This window comes from Phodopus roborovskii, unplaced genomic scaffold (assembly GCF_943737965.1).
Source record: "Phodopus roborovskii unplaced genomic scaffold, PHOROB, whole genome shotgun sequence".
NCBI classification, from domain to species: Eukaryota; Metazoa; Chordata; class Mammalia; order Rodentia; family Cricetidae; genus Phodopus; species Phodopus roborovskii.
In genome coordinates this window covers 1,737,658-1,750,982 of record NW_026126651.1, presented here as the reverse complement: position 1 = coordinate 1,750,982, position 13,325 = coordinate 1,737,658, and the positions used below count along the sequence as shown (strand labels likewise).

Below are 13,325 nucleotides of genomic sequence, written 5' to 3'. Positions count from 1 at the left end.
CATTCACTCCTGTCATTCGGGGAGCAGCATCTGCCCTGTGCTACAGCACTGATGGCTGACAGTGGTACTGCCACCAGAGGTGGACAGTCTCAGGGTTCACAGCCAGGAAGGGTTCCCAGTGACTACAGCCTCTGCTGGGTGAGGAAAGGCAGGATTTTCAGGCTAGCTGGGTCAGCTGTGGCCGTGTGCCCTGACTGCTGCAGGCAGCTCCTCAGCTGTCATTTCCTGAACAACCCATGTCTATGTGTAACATGCTTCTGACTCCTGAGGCCACAATGGAAGGAGACCTGTGTTCCCAAGGGCCAGCGTCCCTGAGGACGGTGCACAGGGGGGCTGGAGCCCTGCTGGTGCAGTGCTTGCCTGCCTGGCCCGCACACGGCCCCCAGGCACCTTCCGTCCCCAGCACTTGTAAACCGGGTGTGGAGGTGAAGGGAGCAGAAGTTGAAGGTCACCTTCTGATACTTTGGGAGTTCAAACTCAGCAGGCTATCTGAGACCCTGTTTCAAGACTAACTTTTCTTCTTTTGGTTTTTTTGAGACAGGGTTTCTCTGTCCTAGAAACAGTCTTGGCTGTCCTAGAAACTTTGTAGACCAGGCTGGCCTCGAACTCAGGGATCCACCTGCCTGTTTCCTGAGCACTGGGATTAAAGGCGTGCACTGCACCACACGGCTGCACCCAGCACTTGTAACAGCTGAGCATCTCTCTCTAACCCAAAACAGGGTTTTGCTTGTTTGTTTTTTTCGTAGAAAAAGAAGAAATACCCGGGCAGGGCAGTGAGCATACTAGAGGGTGGGTGAAAAGTGGCTTTACCGGGTTTTTTCTTTTCTTTCTTTTTTTCTTTTTTAAGTCATTTATTTTTATTTTATGAGTATTGTTTGGTGTTTTGTCTGTATTCATGTCTGTGTGAGGGTGTCAGATCCCCTGGAACTGGAGTTATAGACAATTGTGAGGTGCCATTTGGGTGCTGGGTCCTCTGGAAGAGCAGCTTCTGTTGCCATTTTAAACCATGTGCAGGTATGTTTGCCTATGTGTGGGTATGTGCAAGTGAGTGCAGGTGCTCTTGGAGGCCAAGCTTGCGAGTAGCAAGCGCTCTTAACTGCGGAGCCATCTCTCTGCTCTGAAAAATGCTTTCATGAACACGTCAGGGATGTGTAATGCACTAGAACATTCAGGAGTCAGTGATCACTGGAGGATGTGGATGCCTTCCACAAAAGGTGCATCGGGTGCTAAGACTCTGGGTGTAGGTGTGTGGTCTCCGGGATTCTCTGGATGGAGTGTAGTGAGCATGGGAGGGGCCTTTGGAGAGTCTGCCCCTGCTTCCCGTGGAAGTGTGTGTCAGGCACTGAACAGCAGGGGCAGTGTTGTCTTTGAGAAAAATCGCTGTGGCTGCTGTGCCCAGAGGTGAGAGTTCTGTTTCTGGCAGTATAGACAGGTGCCCCGCGTGTTCTTGACAAGTGGCTGATCTGGGTGGAGTGGACCCGGTAGGAGGCAGGAGGACTGGACAAGCCTGAAACCCTGTCTCCAAGACAAGACTTCCCTTTTGATGAGGGAACAAGAGAATATTGGTTAATGGCATCTGGAGCCGGTCAGTTAATGAAGCCCACACGGGCCAGCCAGGGGCACCCAACCCTGACGAGCAAGGCTCAGGCAGGCTGGGCTTCTAAGGCCTCTGGGATCTGGGGGAGCTGTACAGCCTCTAGGAGCAGATAAAAGCATGTCCAAGTAGAAGCTGTGGGAAGCCACACATCAAAGTCTGGGTGACCCAGAAATAAACGCCCCTGAGAGTGAGTGCCATGCAAAATTACCTGTCTCCAACCTTGGCATAGAGCAACCAAGGCTGGCTGCCAGCCTGCTCTTTTGTTTGCTTATTTGAAACAGGGCATCATGAAGCCCAGGTTGGCCTTGAACTGGTCCTTCAGCTCCCACCTCCTTAATACTGGGATTGTAGGCACGCACCATTGCCCTGCCTGGGTCACCTTTGAAATGATGCAAACCAGGCAAGGCTGGGCACCTGCTGTCTCATGGGGTCACTCAAAGATTTATTATCGTTAACCTATATGTATCACTGTTGGTCCTATATGTATGTATGTGCAGTGCCCACGGAGGGAGGCTGTAAATGGGGGAGGGGGAGTAGCCTAAAGGTGGGTCCTGAAGTGCCCGATGCGCTATGTCCGGGTAGGGCCAGAAGATGGTCTGGTGAACAGTAGGAGAAGGATGACCGTCCTGTTATGATATGCAGACCTGCATATCAGAGGATTCATGGTCATAGCTGGACAGTGGTAACACAAGCCTTTAATTCCAGCACTCGGGAGGCAGAGGCAGGCTATCTCTGTTGATTTCGAGGCCAACCTGGTCTACAGAGCAAATTCCAGGACTGTTACACAGAGAAACCTTGTCTCGGGGGAAAAAAAATTAAAGGGAAAACTAAGCAACATAGCCAGATCCTGTCTCCTAATTGATTAGTTAATAATTTGAACCTCACTGGTAGGTGGTGGCACATACCTTTAATCCTAGCACCAAAGAGGCAGATGCTGGCAAATCTCTGTGAGGTGGAGGCCAGCCTTGTCCATAGAGCAAGTTCCAGGACAAAGACAGCTACACAAAGAAACCTTGTCTTGAAACACCAAATGAAAAAATTTTTGACCTCAGAAAATGTTTGAGACATGCTCTCACTAGGGAACCCAGGCTAATCGTTTACCTTCTTTTGGTTTGATTTGCTCGTATTTTGAGATGGTCCAGTGTACTCCAGACTGGCCTTGAACTGTAGCTGAGTGTGACCTGTCCCTCCTTCTGCTTACTTAGCCTCTGGAGTACTGGTGTGATAGTGTGCTACGCTGTCCAGCAAAATTCAATGTCTATTTTGTTTTTTGTTTGTTTTTCAACACAGGGTTTTTCTCTGTAGCTCTGCACGTCCTGGAACTCACTATGTAGACCAGGCTGGCCTTCAACTCAGAGACTCATCTGCCTCTGCCTCCTAAACGCTGGGATTAAAGGTATGCATCAACACCTCCTGCCTATTTGTTTGTTTTTAATTTATTTATTTTGCGTACATTGGTGTTTTGCCTGCAGGTATGTCTGTGTGAGGGCATCAGATCCCCTGGTACAGAAGTTACAGACTTCTGCCATGTGGGTGCTGGGAATTGAACGTGGGTCCTCTGGAAGTGCAGCCAGTGCTCTTAACTGCTGAGCCGTCTCTCCAGCCCCCTATTTGTTGATTTTTGCAACAGGGTCTCGCTCTGTGGCCCCAGCTGGTGTGGGACTCCTGGTGATCTTCCTGCTCTCCTCCTGAGGTTTGCCATATAGTCATGTACCACCATGCCCAGCTCAGATCTGCTAATTGTGCATGGAGCTGTGGTTTTTAATGTAATCTTGTGTGCGACCGTCATCACCACCACCTAATTCCAGAGCAGTTGTCACTCCCAGAGAGAGCAGTCCCTAAGTTTGTCCGCAGGCCTGTCACATACACATACCCCTTCCCTAACTGTAGACAACGAGTCCATCCCATGGGTCTGTCTGAAGAGACATGGAATGTGAATGAATCACCGACTAGGTCTGGTGGTCTTCTCTCAGCAAGGTGTTTATGAGTTTGTTTATCTGTAGTGGATGCCAGACGTCATGCCTGGGGCTGTTGAGACAGGTCCCTTGAGAAAGGACTTGTCCTGTAAGCAGAGAACCTCACGTTCAGAAGCTCACATAAATAGCTGAGCATCGGTACAGTAGCTATTGTCCCAACTGTGGCACGCCAAGACAGAAGGACGCCAGGGCTGACTGGCAGCCCACCTACTGTATCGGTGAGCCCCAGGTTCAGTGGGAGACTTACCTAAAAACATACGGTAGAGCCACAGAGGAGGCTATCCAGTGTTGACCTCACATGCATGTGCACCCTCATCTGTGTACACATGCACACTCTTCCTACATGTGCGCACACACATACACTGCACCACATTTCACAAACACACCTCACACACACAAACTGCACACTACACACATCACCCATACACATGAACACACACACACACACACACAGGAGCCTGACGGTGCATGTTTTATTGTCCATGGTCACAAAACTCTTGCCGGGCAGTGATGGCGCGTGCCATTAATCCCAGCACTCGGGAGGCAGAGGCAGGCGGATCTCTGTGAGTTCGAGGCCAGCCTGGTCTACAGGAGCGAGTTCCAGGCCAGGCTCCGAAGCCACAGAGAACCCTGTCTGGAAAACAAACGCCGTTACCTTTTGGCAGATACGCTGTTTTCATCTGGGCGCTGTGTGAAGTGCCCTTGTGGGTCCCTGGGTGACAGTACTGGGTGCATTGCTGTTTTGAAACAGGATTTTGTTTGTTTGGGGCGACATGGTGTCATAGAACCCAGGCGTCATAGAACCCTCTGTGTAGCCCAGATTGTCCTTAAATTTCTACTCTTCCTGCCTCAGCCTTGCAAATGTTAGTATTACTTGGGTGAGCTACTGGATTATCTCCAGACTCCCCTTTTACCTTATTTTAGGGTTTGTTTTATATTAGATCATATTTGCGTCCTTGTGCGCCAGGGTAGAGGTGTCCTCAGAGGTCAGAGGAGAGAGTAAGGTCCCTACAGGTGGAGTTAGGGTGGCTGTGAGCTGCCACCTTGGGTCCTGAGCAGCGTGTAGCCACTTAGCACACCTCCTCTCTTTCCTCCACCCTTCTGATTTTATTTTAAGACACTGTCTTGCTGGCATGGTGGCATGTGCTGTTATTCCCAGCACTCAGGACACAGGGCAGACAGGTGTATGTGAATCTGAGGTTACTCTAATGCACATATTGAGTTCTAGGCTAACCAGGGCTATGTCGTGAGAGACTGTCTCAAGAGGGAGGGGAAAGGTCCGTTCAATCACCAGCCTGACCTTGAACTCACTCTGTAGTCTAGACTGGCCTTGAATTTACTGGCATAGTGCTTTGGCCTCCTTAGGGCTAGGATGACAGGTGTGTGTCACCAACCCCAGCCTATCCCTCTTTTTTTTTAAAAAAAAAAAAAAAAAAACCCTGTCTTTCAAGACAGGCTTTCTCTGTGTAGCCTTGGCTGTCATGGAACTCACTCTGTAGACCAGGCTGGCCTCGAACTCAGAGATCTGCCTGCCTCTGCCTCCTGAGCTTTAAAAGTATTTATTCATTTCTATGTGTGTGTATGCTTTTGTGAATTTATGTGCACCAGATACGTGCAGGACACCACAGAAGCCATTCCATGTCCTCCGGCTCCACTCTCTCCCTCCTGAAGTCACATCTGTGTCTGGCTTTCCTGCTGGGCTGTATCTGCATGTACTGCAGTTTACCCAACCTGTGCAGCACCTTCTTTCTAGTTTCAAAGTTACTGACAAGGGTTCCCCTCACTGAAGAATTGATGCTTGGAAGCAGGCTGAGCTCCATTGGCGGAGTGCTCACCTAGTATACCCAAGCCGTATTTCCATCCACAGTACCATAGAGCCCTGCGTGGTGCCCAACACCACTCATCACTCAGGATGGAGGGAAGGGATCAGGAGTTGAAAATAATCCTTGGCTAAAGAGTTCCAGGGGCAGGAGAGATGGCTCAGGTTAAGAGCATTGACAGCTATTCCAGAGGTCCTGAGTTCAATTCCCAGCACATCTGTAATGACATTTGCTCCCCTCTTCTGACCTGTAGGGATACATGCAGATAGAATACTATATACATAATAAATAAATAAATCTTTTTTTTTTTTTAAAGTGAGTTCCAGCTGGGTAGTAGTGGTGCACACGTTTAATCTCAGCACTCGAGAGGCAGAGAGGCAGGCGGATCTCTGAGTATGAGGCCAGCCTGGCTTACAATGTGAGTTCTAGGACAGCCAGGGCTACAAAGAGAAACCCCGTCTCAAAAAATTAAAAAATAAAAAGAGTTCCAGGCTATCCTGGATTATATGATACCCAACAGATAAATAAATTAAATGAGTAAATAAATAAATGAAGGCTCTAGATAATAAATAAAGGGTCTAGTTCCTCTATTAAAGAGAAAGCCAAAGAGCTGAATTGAAATACAGCTGGATGGGTTCCCTGTAATCTTAGCACTGGGCAGATGGGGGCAAAAGGAGTCAAAGTTTCAGACCAACCCTGGCTCCGGAGGCCCTGATTGTAGTGCAAGAGGCTAGAAGCACAAAGTTGTCAGCTTGGAATCCTGGATGGGCAAGGCTGGGTCTCTCTGGGCCTCCAGGACTCCCAAGGAGGACGGTTCCCTGCCCCCCCCCACACACACACACACCGCTGATCTGTTCCTTCCCTGACTCATCCATTACTGGCGAGGTCATGAGCACAGGTGTGTTTGCCAGTCTCTTGATAGTTGTCTACAGTCATGTGGCGCTCAGGATGTAGGCCAGAGCCAGCTGCTCGTTTTGTCTGGTCCTGCCACTTGTTTTGTGGAGGATGAGACAGGGTCCTTGGGGCAGTCAGGGCAGCATCCAGATGCTTTGGGGTCATTCTGGCTGCCTGTGTCCTATGCTGGCCACATGGTGGCAGGTGGGAAGTCGGGCACCCTGGGTCCAGGGAGGCTAAGAGCCCTGCGCTTTGCCCACAGAGACAGCATGGACAGTGTGAAGCAGAGCGCAGCCCTGTGCCTGCTCCGACTCTACAAGGCCTCGCCTGACCTGGTGCCCATGGGCGAGTGGACAGCACGTGTAGTGCACTTGCTCAATGACCAGCACATGGTAGGCGCCCAGATGTCCCCAAGGGCCTGAAGCCCCATGACATTCCAGCCCAGATGCCATGTCCCCAGTGCCTGAGGCCTGCCCAATTTTCTAGAAACTTCCTTACTTCCTTGACATCTCCTTGGCTGCCAGGGACTATCCCCATCTCTGACCCAGCCGCTTAAAAAGCATCCTGCCTATTTCTGAGCCTACAGATCCCCTAGCAAGGCCCATTACCTGCCTATCTAGGGAAGACATGACTCTTCCCACCCAAGACTCCCAGTACCCCTCCCTTGCTCCTTACTCCTGAGGTATCTTACCCCGATGCCAGGGCCTTCCCAGTGACACCCAAGCACCAGGTCCCTGAATCTGGTCCGTGAGGTCTTTGCCCTTCCCGTGAATACAATCACCCTTGTATACATCTTGCTCCTACCTGGCCTTGGATTTGCCCGTCCCCATCCTGGCTCTGAGCCTGGGCCCTCACACTTGAGCTTCTTACAGGGAGTGGTCACGGCCGCCGTCAGCCTTATCACCTGTCTCTGTAAGAAGAATCCAGATGACTTCAAGACCTGCATTTCCCTGGCTGTGTCTCGCCTGAGCCGGGTGAGTATGCTATCACACTAGCTGCGGGAGAGCCCAGCTGCCCTGTGTCTGACACCTGTCTGCCCTCCCTTCCCTAAAAGGCAAGCCAGGCTGTGCAGCCAGCCACAGGCAAGTGGCTGGTACCAGTGCTGTGTGTGTCATGGCTGCCGTGGATACACACCGCCTGGCCCCTCTCCCTCCTCGCTCGTCTGTCCTACTCTTCCTCGTCTTCAAGCGCTTCCTTTTGCCTCTCGTGACTTCCACTGTCCCCAAAGCACCCTGAGCCTTCTGTGTGCCCAGCTCTCTGTGGGTGAACCAGACCTTACGGGGCTCCTTTCCTGCTGGGAGGGCCAGTGTGACAGGGATGGTGACTCAGTCTCAGACTGCCAAGCAGGGCTGTGCATCATGGAGGGAGCTCGGAATTGTGGGCACCTAATGGAGATCCTAAGCCAGTCTGGGAGCCAGGAGAGCGTCTCCGGGGTAGCAGCCAAGTGGAGACTCGGAAAACTTACATGTTGTCTGGGAGGTCAGAAGTGTCTCCCACCCTTGGGCCAGAGCATCGCCTGTGCCCACCATTCATCTGTTCCCAGCCCCTCATCTCCCACGCATCTGAGTGTGCAAGGCCCACTGGCACCGAGTGCTGCGGGGAAGGCTTCCTGGAGAGGGGTTTTGTTTGTTTTTTGTCCCATCATTGTATCATCATCTGTTGTCACCCACCCCACCCCGACCCTCCACCCCTGCCCCAGACAGGGTTTCTCTGTGTGGCCCTGGCTGTCCTAGAACTCACTCTATAGACCAGCCTGGCCTTGAACTCACAGATTTCCTCCTGCCTCAGCCTCCCATGTGCCATCACTGCCCGGCGGCTTGGAGAAGGCGTTTCAGGGGGGAATAGAAGACTACCCTGAGGAGAGAGAGTCGTATGATTTTGATCTTTCACCGTGCCCCTGAGAAAGGGCCTAGGAAGGATCAGACCCATCTCCAGGCTCTTGAGTAGTTTCCCACGGTGCTCAAGATGGGGAAACCTGGGTAGTCAGGAGAGGTTCTGGCCTGCCCTCGGGACTGTCACACACTGGGAACTGGCAGAGGAAAATTCAGAGCCAAGTATTGGGGCCCAATGCAAGCGTGCAGGAGGGTCTTGTGTGAGACCAGCCTGAGCTATTTAGTGGAACTCTAGTTCAGACAGCAAGGCCGCAAAGGTTCCCTTTCTGTTAACCCTGGCTGTGGTGCCCTGGTAGAAGCACGTCCCTTGAGGGGACAGGCCTGTCCTTCTCCCGCCCACCATTCCCTCCTCCTGCAGATCGTCTCCTCTGCCTCCACCGACCTCCAGGACTACACCTATTACTTCGTCCCTGCTCCCTGGCTCTCGGTGAAGCTGCTGCGGCTGCTGCAGTGCTACCCACCGCCAGGTAAAGCCTGTGGGCTGCCTTACCTGCATTCCCACGCCAGAGCCAGGCTATGCCTCCAGACTGCATGGGAGGCCACGGGTGGGGGTTTTGCCCAGCACATCGCCTGGGTGGCACAGCTCTTTCTGTCTTGGGCTCACTTCCTTCTCATAACCCTCCCGTGTGGAGAGAGCTTAGTTACCATTCGTACTTTACAGAGCAAAGAGCAAGGCCAGAGCAGAGTTCTGGCCCAGGGTTGCCCCACTAGAATGCCCGGCAGCTGTTTTACGAGCTGCAGCCTGGCTAGTAACCCTCTACCACAGCAGTGAGGCACTTTGATCCCTGAGCTGGGCAGTGGTGGCACACGTCTTTAATCCCAGTGCTTGGGAGGAAGAGGCAGGCAGATCTCTGTGAGTTTGAGGCCAGCCTGGTCTGCAGATTGAATTCCAGGACAGCCAGAGCTGTAACACAGAGAAACCCTGTGTCAAACAAACAAAAACAAGAAACCTAAAACCCTCATAATCCCTGGTGCCCACATAGTGTGCAGTGGCCTTCTGGGCTGGGAGCCGAGGGTCAGCTTGCTGATCTCTGTGGCTAGCTCCTTGGGGATGCTCGAGCTCCGTGGTGGCTCTGGAGAAGGCTCCTGGATTTCCATCCCTCTGTGAGAAACTTAAGGAGTGTGTCACTGCAGCAGGAGAGGAGACCGAGGCTCACAAGAGTGGAGATTCACTCACAGCAGTCTGCGTGCAGTGGGTGGGAACCCAGACCTGGAGATAGATGCTCTGCTTCACAAGGCAGGGGTCCAGCCTGGGACTGCAGGGCTTAAAGGAAGCTGTCCACCCTCCCTCCCTCCACCCCCATCTCCCCCCCCCCCGTGGAGAGTGAGAGCCGGGCAGAGAGCTCAGCCGCTTGCCCTCCGTTTTCCCCAGAGGATGCAGCTGTGAAAGGGCGGCTAGTGGAGTGTCTCGAGACTGTGCTCAACAAAGCCCAGGAGCCCCCCAAGTCCAAGAAGGTGCAGCACTCCAACGCCAAGAACGCTATCCTCTTTGAGACCATTAGCCTCATCATCCACTATGACAGGTGCTGCAGGCGGGTGTGTGCAGAGGCCCTGGCCTGAGGGAGGACAAAGAACAGGATATGCCTGAGGAAGGGAGGCTGGCATCTAACCCTGGACCTGAGAAAAGAAACCAGGGTCTGAACCCACAGTCAGAGGGAGGAGACTAGGGCCTGGGGTCCTTGCTAAGAAGGGGCAAAGGTGAGAAATACCCCTGAGGTGCATGCAGCCACTGCATGTCTTGGGGAGTCAGTCCTGCACGCTGGGGATTGCAATCAGGGCTAGTTCTTGCTGGCTCTGCTTCCCACTCCAGTACATACGGGTTCTTAGGAGGGTTAGAGCAGGGAGTTGGAGTGAGCGGAACTGGGGACCTGGGTCCTCAGGGAGCTGAGATGGACCAGTTCGTGTCCCATCTCCAACTGTACTCACTCTTGCCTGGCAGTGAGCCCAACCTCCTGGTCCGCGCCTGTAACCAGCTGGGCCAGTTCCTGCAGCACCGAGAGACGAACCTGCGATACCTGGCCCTGGAGAGCATGTGCACGCTGGCCAGCTCTGAGTTCTCCCATGAAGCTGTCAAGACCCACATTGACACCGTCATTAATGCTCTCAAGGTGCAGCCCCCTGCCCCACTCAGAGTGGCCGGGTGCTTGGTGGCCCTACAGTCGGCCCAGTGCAGTTTAGACCCCAGCTTGGTCCTGCTCTTCTTCCTCAGACGGAGCGGGATGTCAGTGTGAGGCAGAGGGCAGCTGACCTCCTGTATGCCATGTGTGACCGGAGCAACGCCAAGCAAATTGTGTCAGAGATGCTGCGGTACCTGGAGACTGCTGACTATGCCATCCGAGAGGAGATAGTGAGTCCGGGGGCAGGGCTGGACACCTGGATGTGAGGGAGGGTAGCCAGGCCCTGGACCACAGAGTCTAAGGGAGGAGGGCTGGGGTCTGACCCCTTAGGTTGGAAGGAGGAGTGTGGGGCCTGGACCTCTGTGTCTAAGGGAAGAAGACTAAAGTTCGAAACCCTGAATCTACGGAATGAGAGAGGGAGGGGCCTTGGGCGTTAGGATGGGGTCACAGGGACGATGGGTTCAGGATGGCAGCAGTCACCCTCCTGTGGGCACAATCGTCCGCTCACCCCTTACCACCTCCTGCCATAGGTGCTGAAGGTGGCCATCCTGGCTGAGAAGTATGCAGTGGACTACAGCTGGTATGTGGACACCATCCTCAACCTCATCCGCATCGCAGGCGACTATGTGAGCGAGGAGGTGTGGTACCGAGTGCTGCAGATTGTCACCAACCGTGACGATGTCCAGGGTTACGCTGCCAAGACAGTGTTTGAGGTCAGCGTCCTTCATTTTAATCCCATGGTGGAACTCAGCTGCCAGTCAAAAGCAGCTAGTCAATAATATACCCCACCAGCAGGGGCCAGCATCCTGAGTCACCAAGGGACATGGGACCGGCGAGCTTGGGACCTTCCTGGAGGGAAGAGTGGGTGTTGCTCCCATGTGTTTTGGTCCTCGTCCAGGGGAGCTGGCCACTTTATTCAGTCCGTCATGACCGGGAAGGCGTGTGTGGCCGCGAAGGCGTGTGTGGCCGGGAAGGCGTGTGTGGCCGGGAAGGCGTGTGTGGCCGCGAAGGCGTGTGTGGCCGGGAAGGCGTGTGTGGCTAGGGCAGCAGGTGAAGTTCCTGCTGTGCAAGCGTGACAGGCTGATTGTCAGTACTGGCACTCATGCAGAAATTGAGTGTGTGTCTGTAACCCTGGCACTGTGGGGGCAGAGGCAGCCGTACTCTAGCCATAATGGGAACTCTAGGTTCAGTGAGAGATCCAGGCTCAAGGTGGACAGTGAGTGCAGAAGATACCTTCTGGCCTTCATAACCTTGCACACGGGCATGCACTCCTGTGTGCACACAGAATGTGTGTGTGTGTGGGGGAGCTAATCATGGCTGTCCAGGAAGTGATGGAGAATAACACAGCCCCTAGCGCCCTCCCTTCTTCGGGTAGGTTCCACCAGCCACAGTTTTTAGTTCCTTACCAAACAGCGCCAGCAGCTGGGGATCAAGCACTGACATCATCTAACAGTGTGTGGAAGATCTCAGTCACACTGGAACATTGGGTTTAGGCTAGTACTTACCTCCTCCCTCGCCTCGGTCTCCCATTATGACCCCATGTACACTGCAGAGGTCAGGGGGACCCGTCCACCCTTGTCCTCATGTCCGCCCTGGTCCTCACGCGGCTCTCCCTTGCCCCCTCACAGGCTCTCCAGGCCCCAGCCTGCCATGAGAACATGGTGAAGGTCGGTGGCTACATCCTTGGGGAGTTTGGGAATTTGATTGCTGGGGACCCACGCTCCAGGTGAGGGAGCCTCATTCTAGGGGACCTACTAGGGGGCTGGGGAACCCCGTGAGGCTGAGAGCTGACGGGGCTCCTAGGAACCTTGGCCAGCGCGTCTCGGTTAGCCTCGCCTTGGGGAGGGCGGGGGAGGGGCGCGCCTGCTGACCTCAGCCCCCCCACAGCCCACCTGTGCAGTTCTCACTGCTACACTCCAAGTTCCACCTGTGCAGCGTGGCCACTCGCGCCCTGCTGCTGTCCACCTATATCAAGTTCATCAACCTCTTCCCCGAGACCAAGGCCACTATCCAAGGAGTGCTGCGGGCCGGCTCGCAGCTGCGCAATGCCGACGTGGAGCTGCAGCAGCGGGCAGTGGAGTACCTCACCCTCAGCTCCGTGGCCAGCACCGACGTTCTGGTCAGAGCCCCTGCCCCACCCCTCGGGACCACCCCCTCGGGCCATCAGTGCCCCTGACCTCCCGTCCTGCCCGCAGGCTACTGTGCTAGAAGAAATGCCCCCGTTTCCTGAGCGCGAGTCGTCCATCCTGGCCAAGTTGAAGCGCAAGAAGGGCCCTGGGGCGGCGGGTGCCCTGGATGACAGCCGCAGGGACACCAGCAGCAATGACATCAATGGGGGTGTGGAACCCACCCCCAGTACCGTGGTGAGCCCAGTTGTGGACCACAAGGCCAGGCGGGGTCCCCTGTCCCTTGCCCGGGCTCACCTACACCTGTCTTAACTGCAGTCGACACCCTCGCCCTCCGCGGACCTCTTGGGGCTGCGGGCAGCCCCTCCCCCTGCTGCACCTCCGGTTCCTGTAGGGGGGAACCTCCTGGTGGATGTCTTCTCTGATGGCCCCGCTGCACAGCCCAGCCTGGGGCCCACCCCTGAGGAGGCCTTCCTCAGGTACCTCCTGTTCCTGCCCTCCTCGGCCCCGCCCCCTGGCACCTCCTCCTCTGCTGGGTTCTGTTGCCCTGGCTGCCTTATGCTGTCCTTTCCCAGAGCTGTGTCTCAGCCCCCGTTTCCTTCTGAACCCTCTCCTCTCTTTCCCTGGCCCTCTTGCTGCCTCTCTGGGACTGGCTGCCTGCCACACCTGTCTTCTCTGTCTGCTCTGGGATTGGATGGCCCAGCGAGCTGGAGCCCCCTGCCCCTGAGAGCCCCATGGCTTTGTTGGCTGACCCAGCTCCAGCTGCTGAGTAAGGGGTGACCTCTGGCTATTGGGGTTGGTGGATGTCCCCAGGGTGGGCTTCAGGGGTTTCTGATGGCTGACAGGGTTAGAAAACAGTGGAAGTTGGGGTCCTTGGGAGATCCCTGTGCCAGGGCCCCACTC

At 54.5% G+C, this 13,325-nt stretch overlaps 1 protein-coding gene across 2 annotated transcripts in view; it reads left to right on the top strand.

Moving 5' to 3' along the window:
• Positions 1-13,325, top strand: part of Ap2a1 (adaptor related protein complex 2 subunit alpha 1) — a 28,972-nt gene that overhangs the window by 12,763 nt on the left and 2,884 nt on the right. Inside the window, exons 5-16 of one of the 2 annotated variants that reach the window (XM_051174384.1) lie at positions 6,550-6,679; positions 7,160-7,261; positions 8,538-8,646; positions 9,552-9,702; positions 10,119-10,287; positions 10,389-10,526; positions 10,827-11,009; positions 11,925-12,022; positions 12,184-12,415; positions 12,492-12,659; positions 12,741-12,901; positions 13,126-13,191. In XM_051174384.1, coding sequence (XP_051030341.1) covers positions 6,550-6,679; positions 7,160-7,261; positions 8,538-8,646; positions 9,552-9,702; positions 10,119-10,287; positions 10,389-10,526; positions 10,827-11,009; positions 11,925-12,022; positions 12,184-12,415; positions 12,492-12,659; positions 12,741-12,901; positions 13,126-13,191 — 1,707 coding nt within the window. The remainder of the gene's footprint in view (positions 1-6,549; positions 6,680-7,159; positions 7,262-8,537; positions 8,647-9,551; positions 9,703-10,118; positions 10,288-10,388; positions 10,527-10,826; positions 11,010-11,924; positions 12,023-12,183; positions 12,416-12,491; positions 12,660-12,740; positions 12,902-13,125; positions 13,192-13,325) is intronic. The other variant, XM_051174383.1, reaches the window with a different exon arrangement.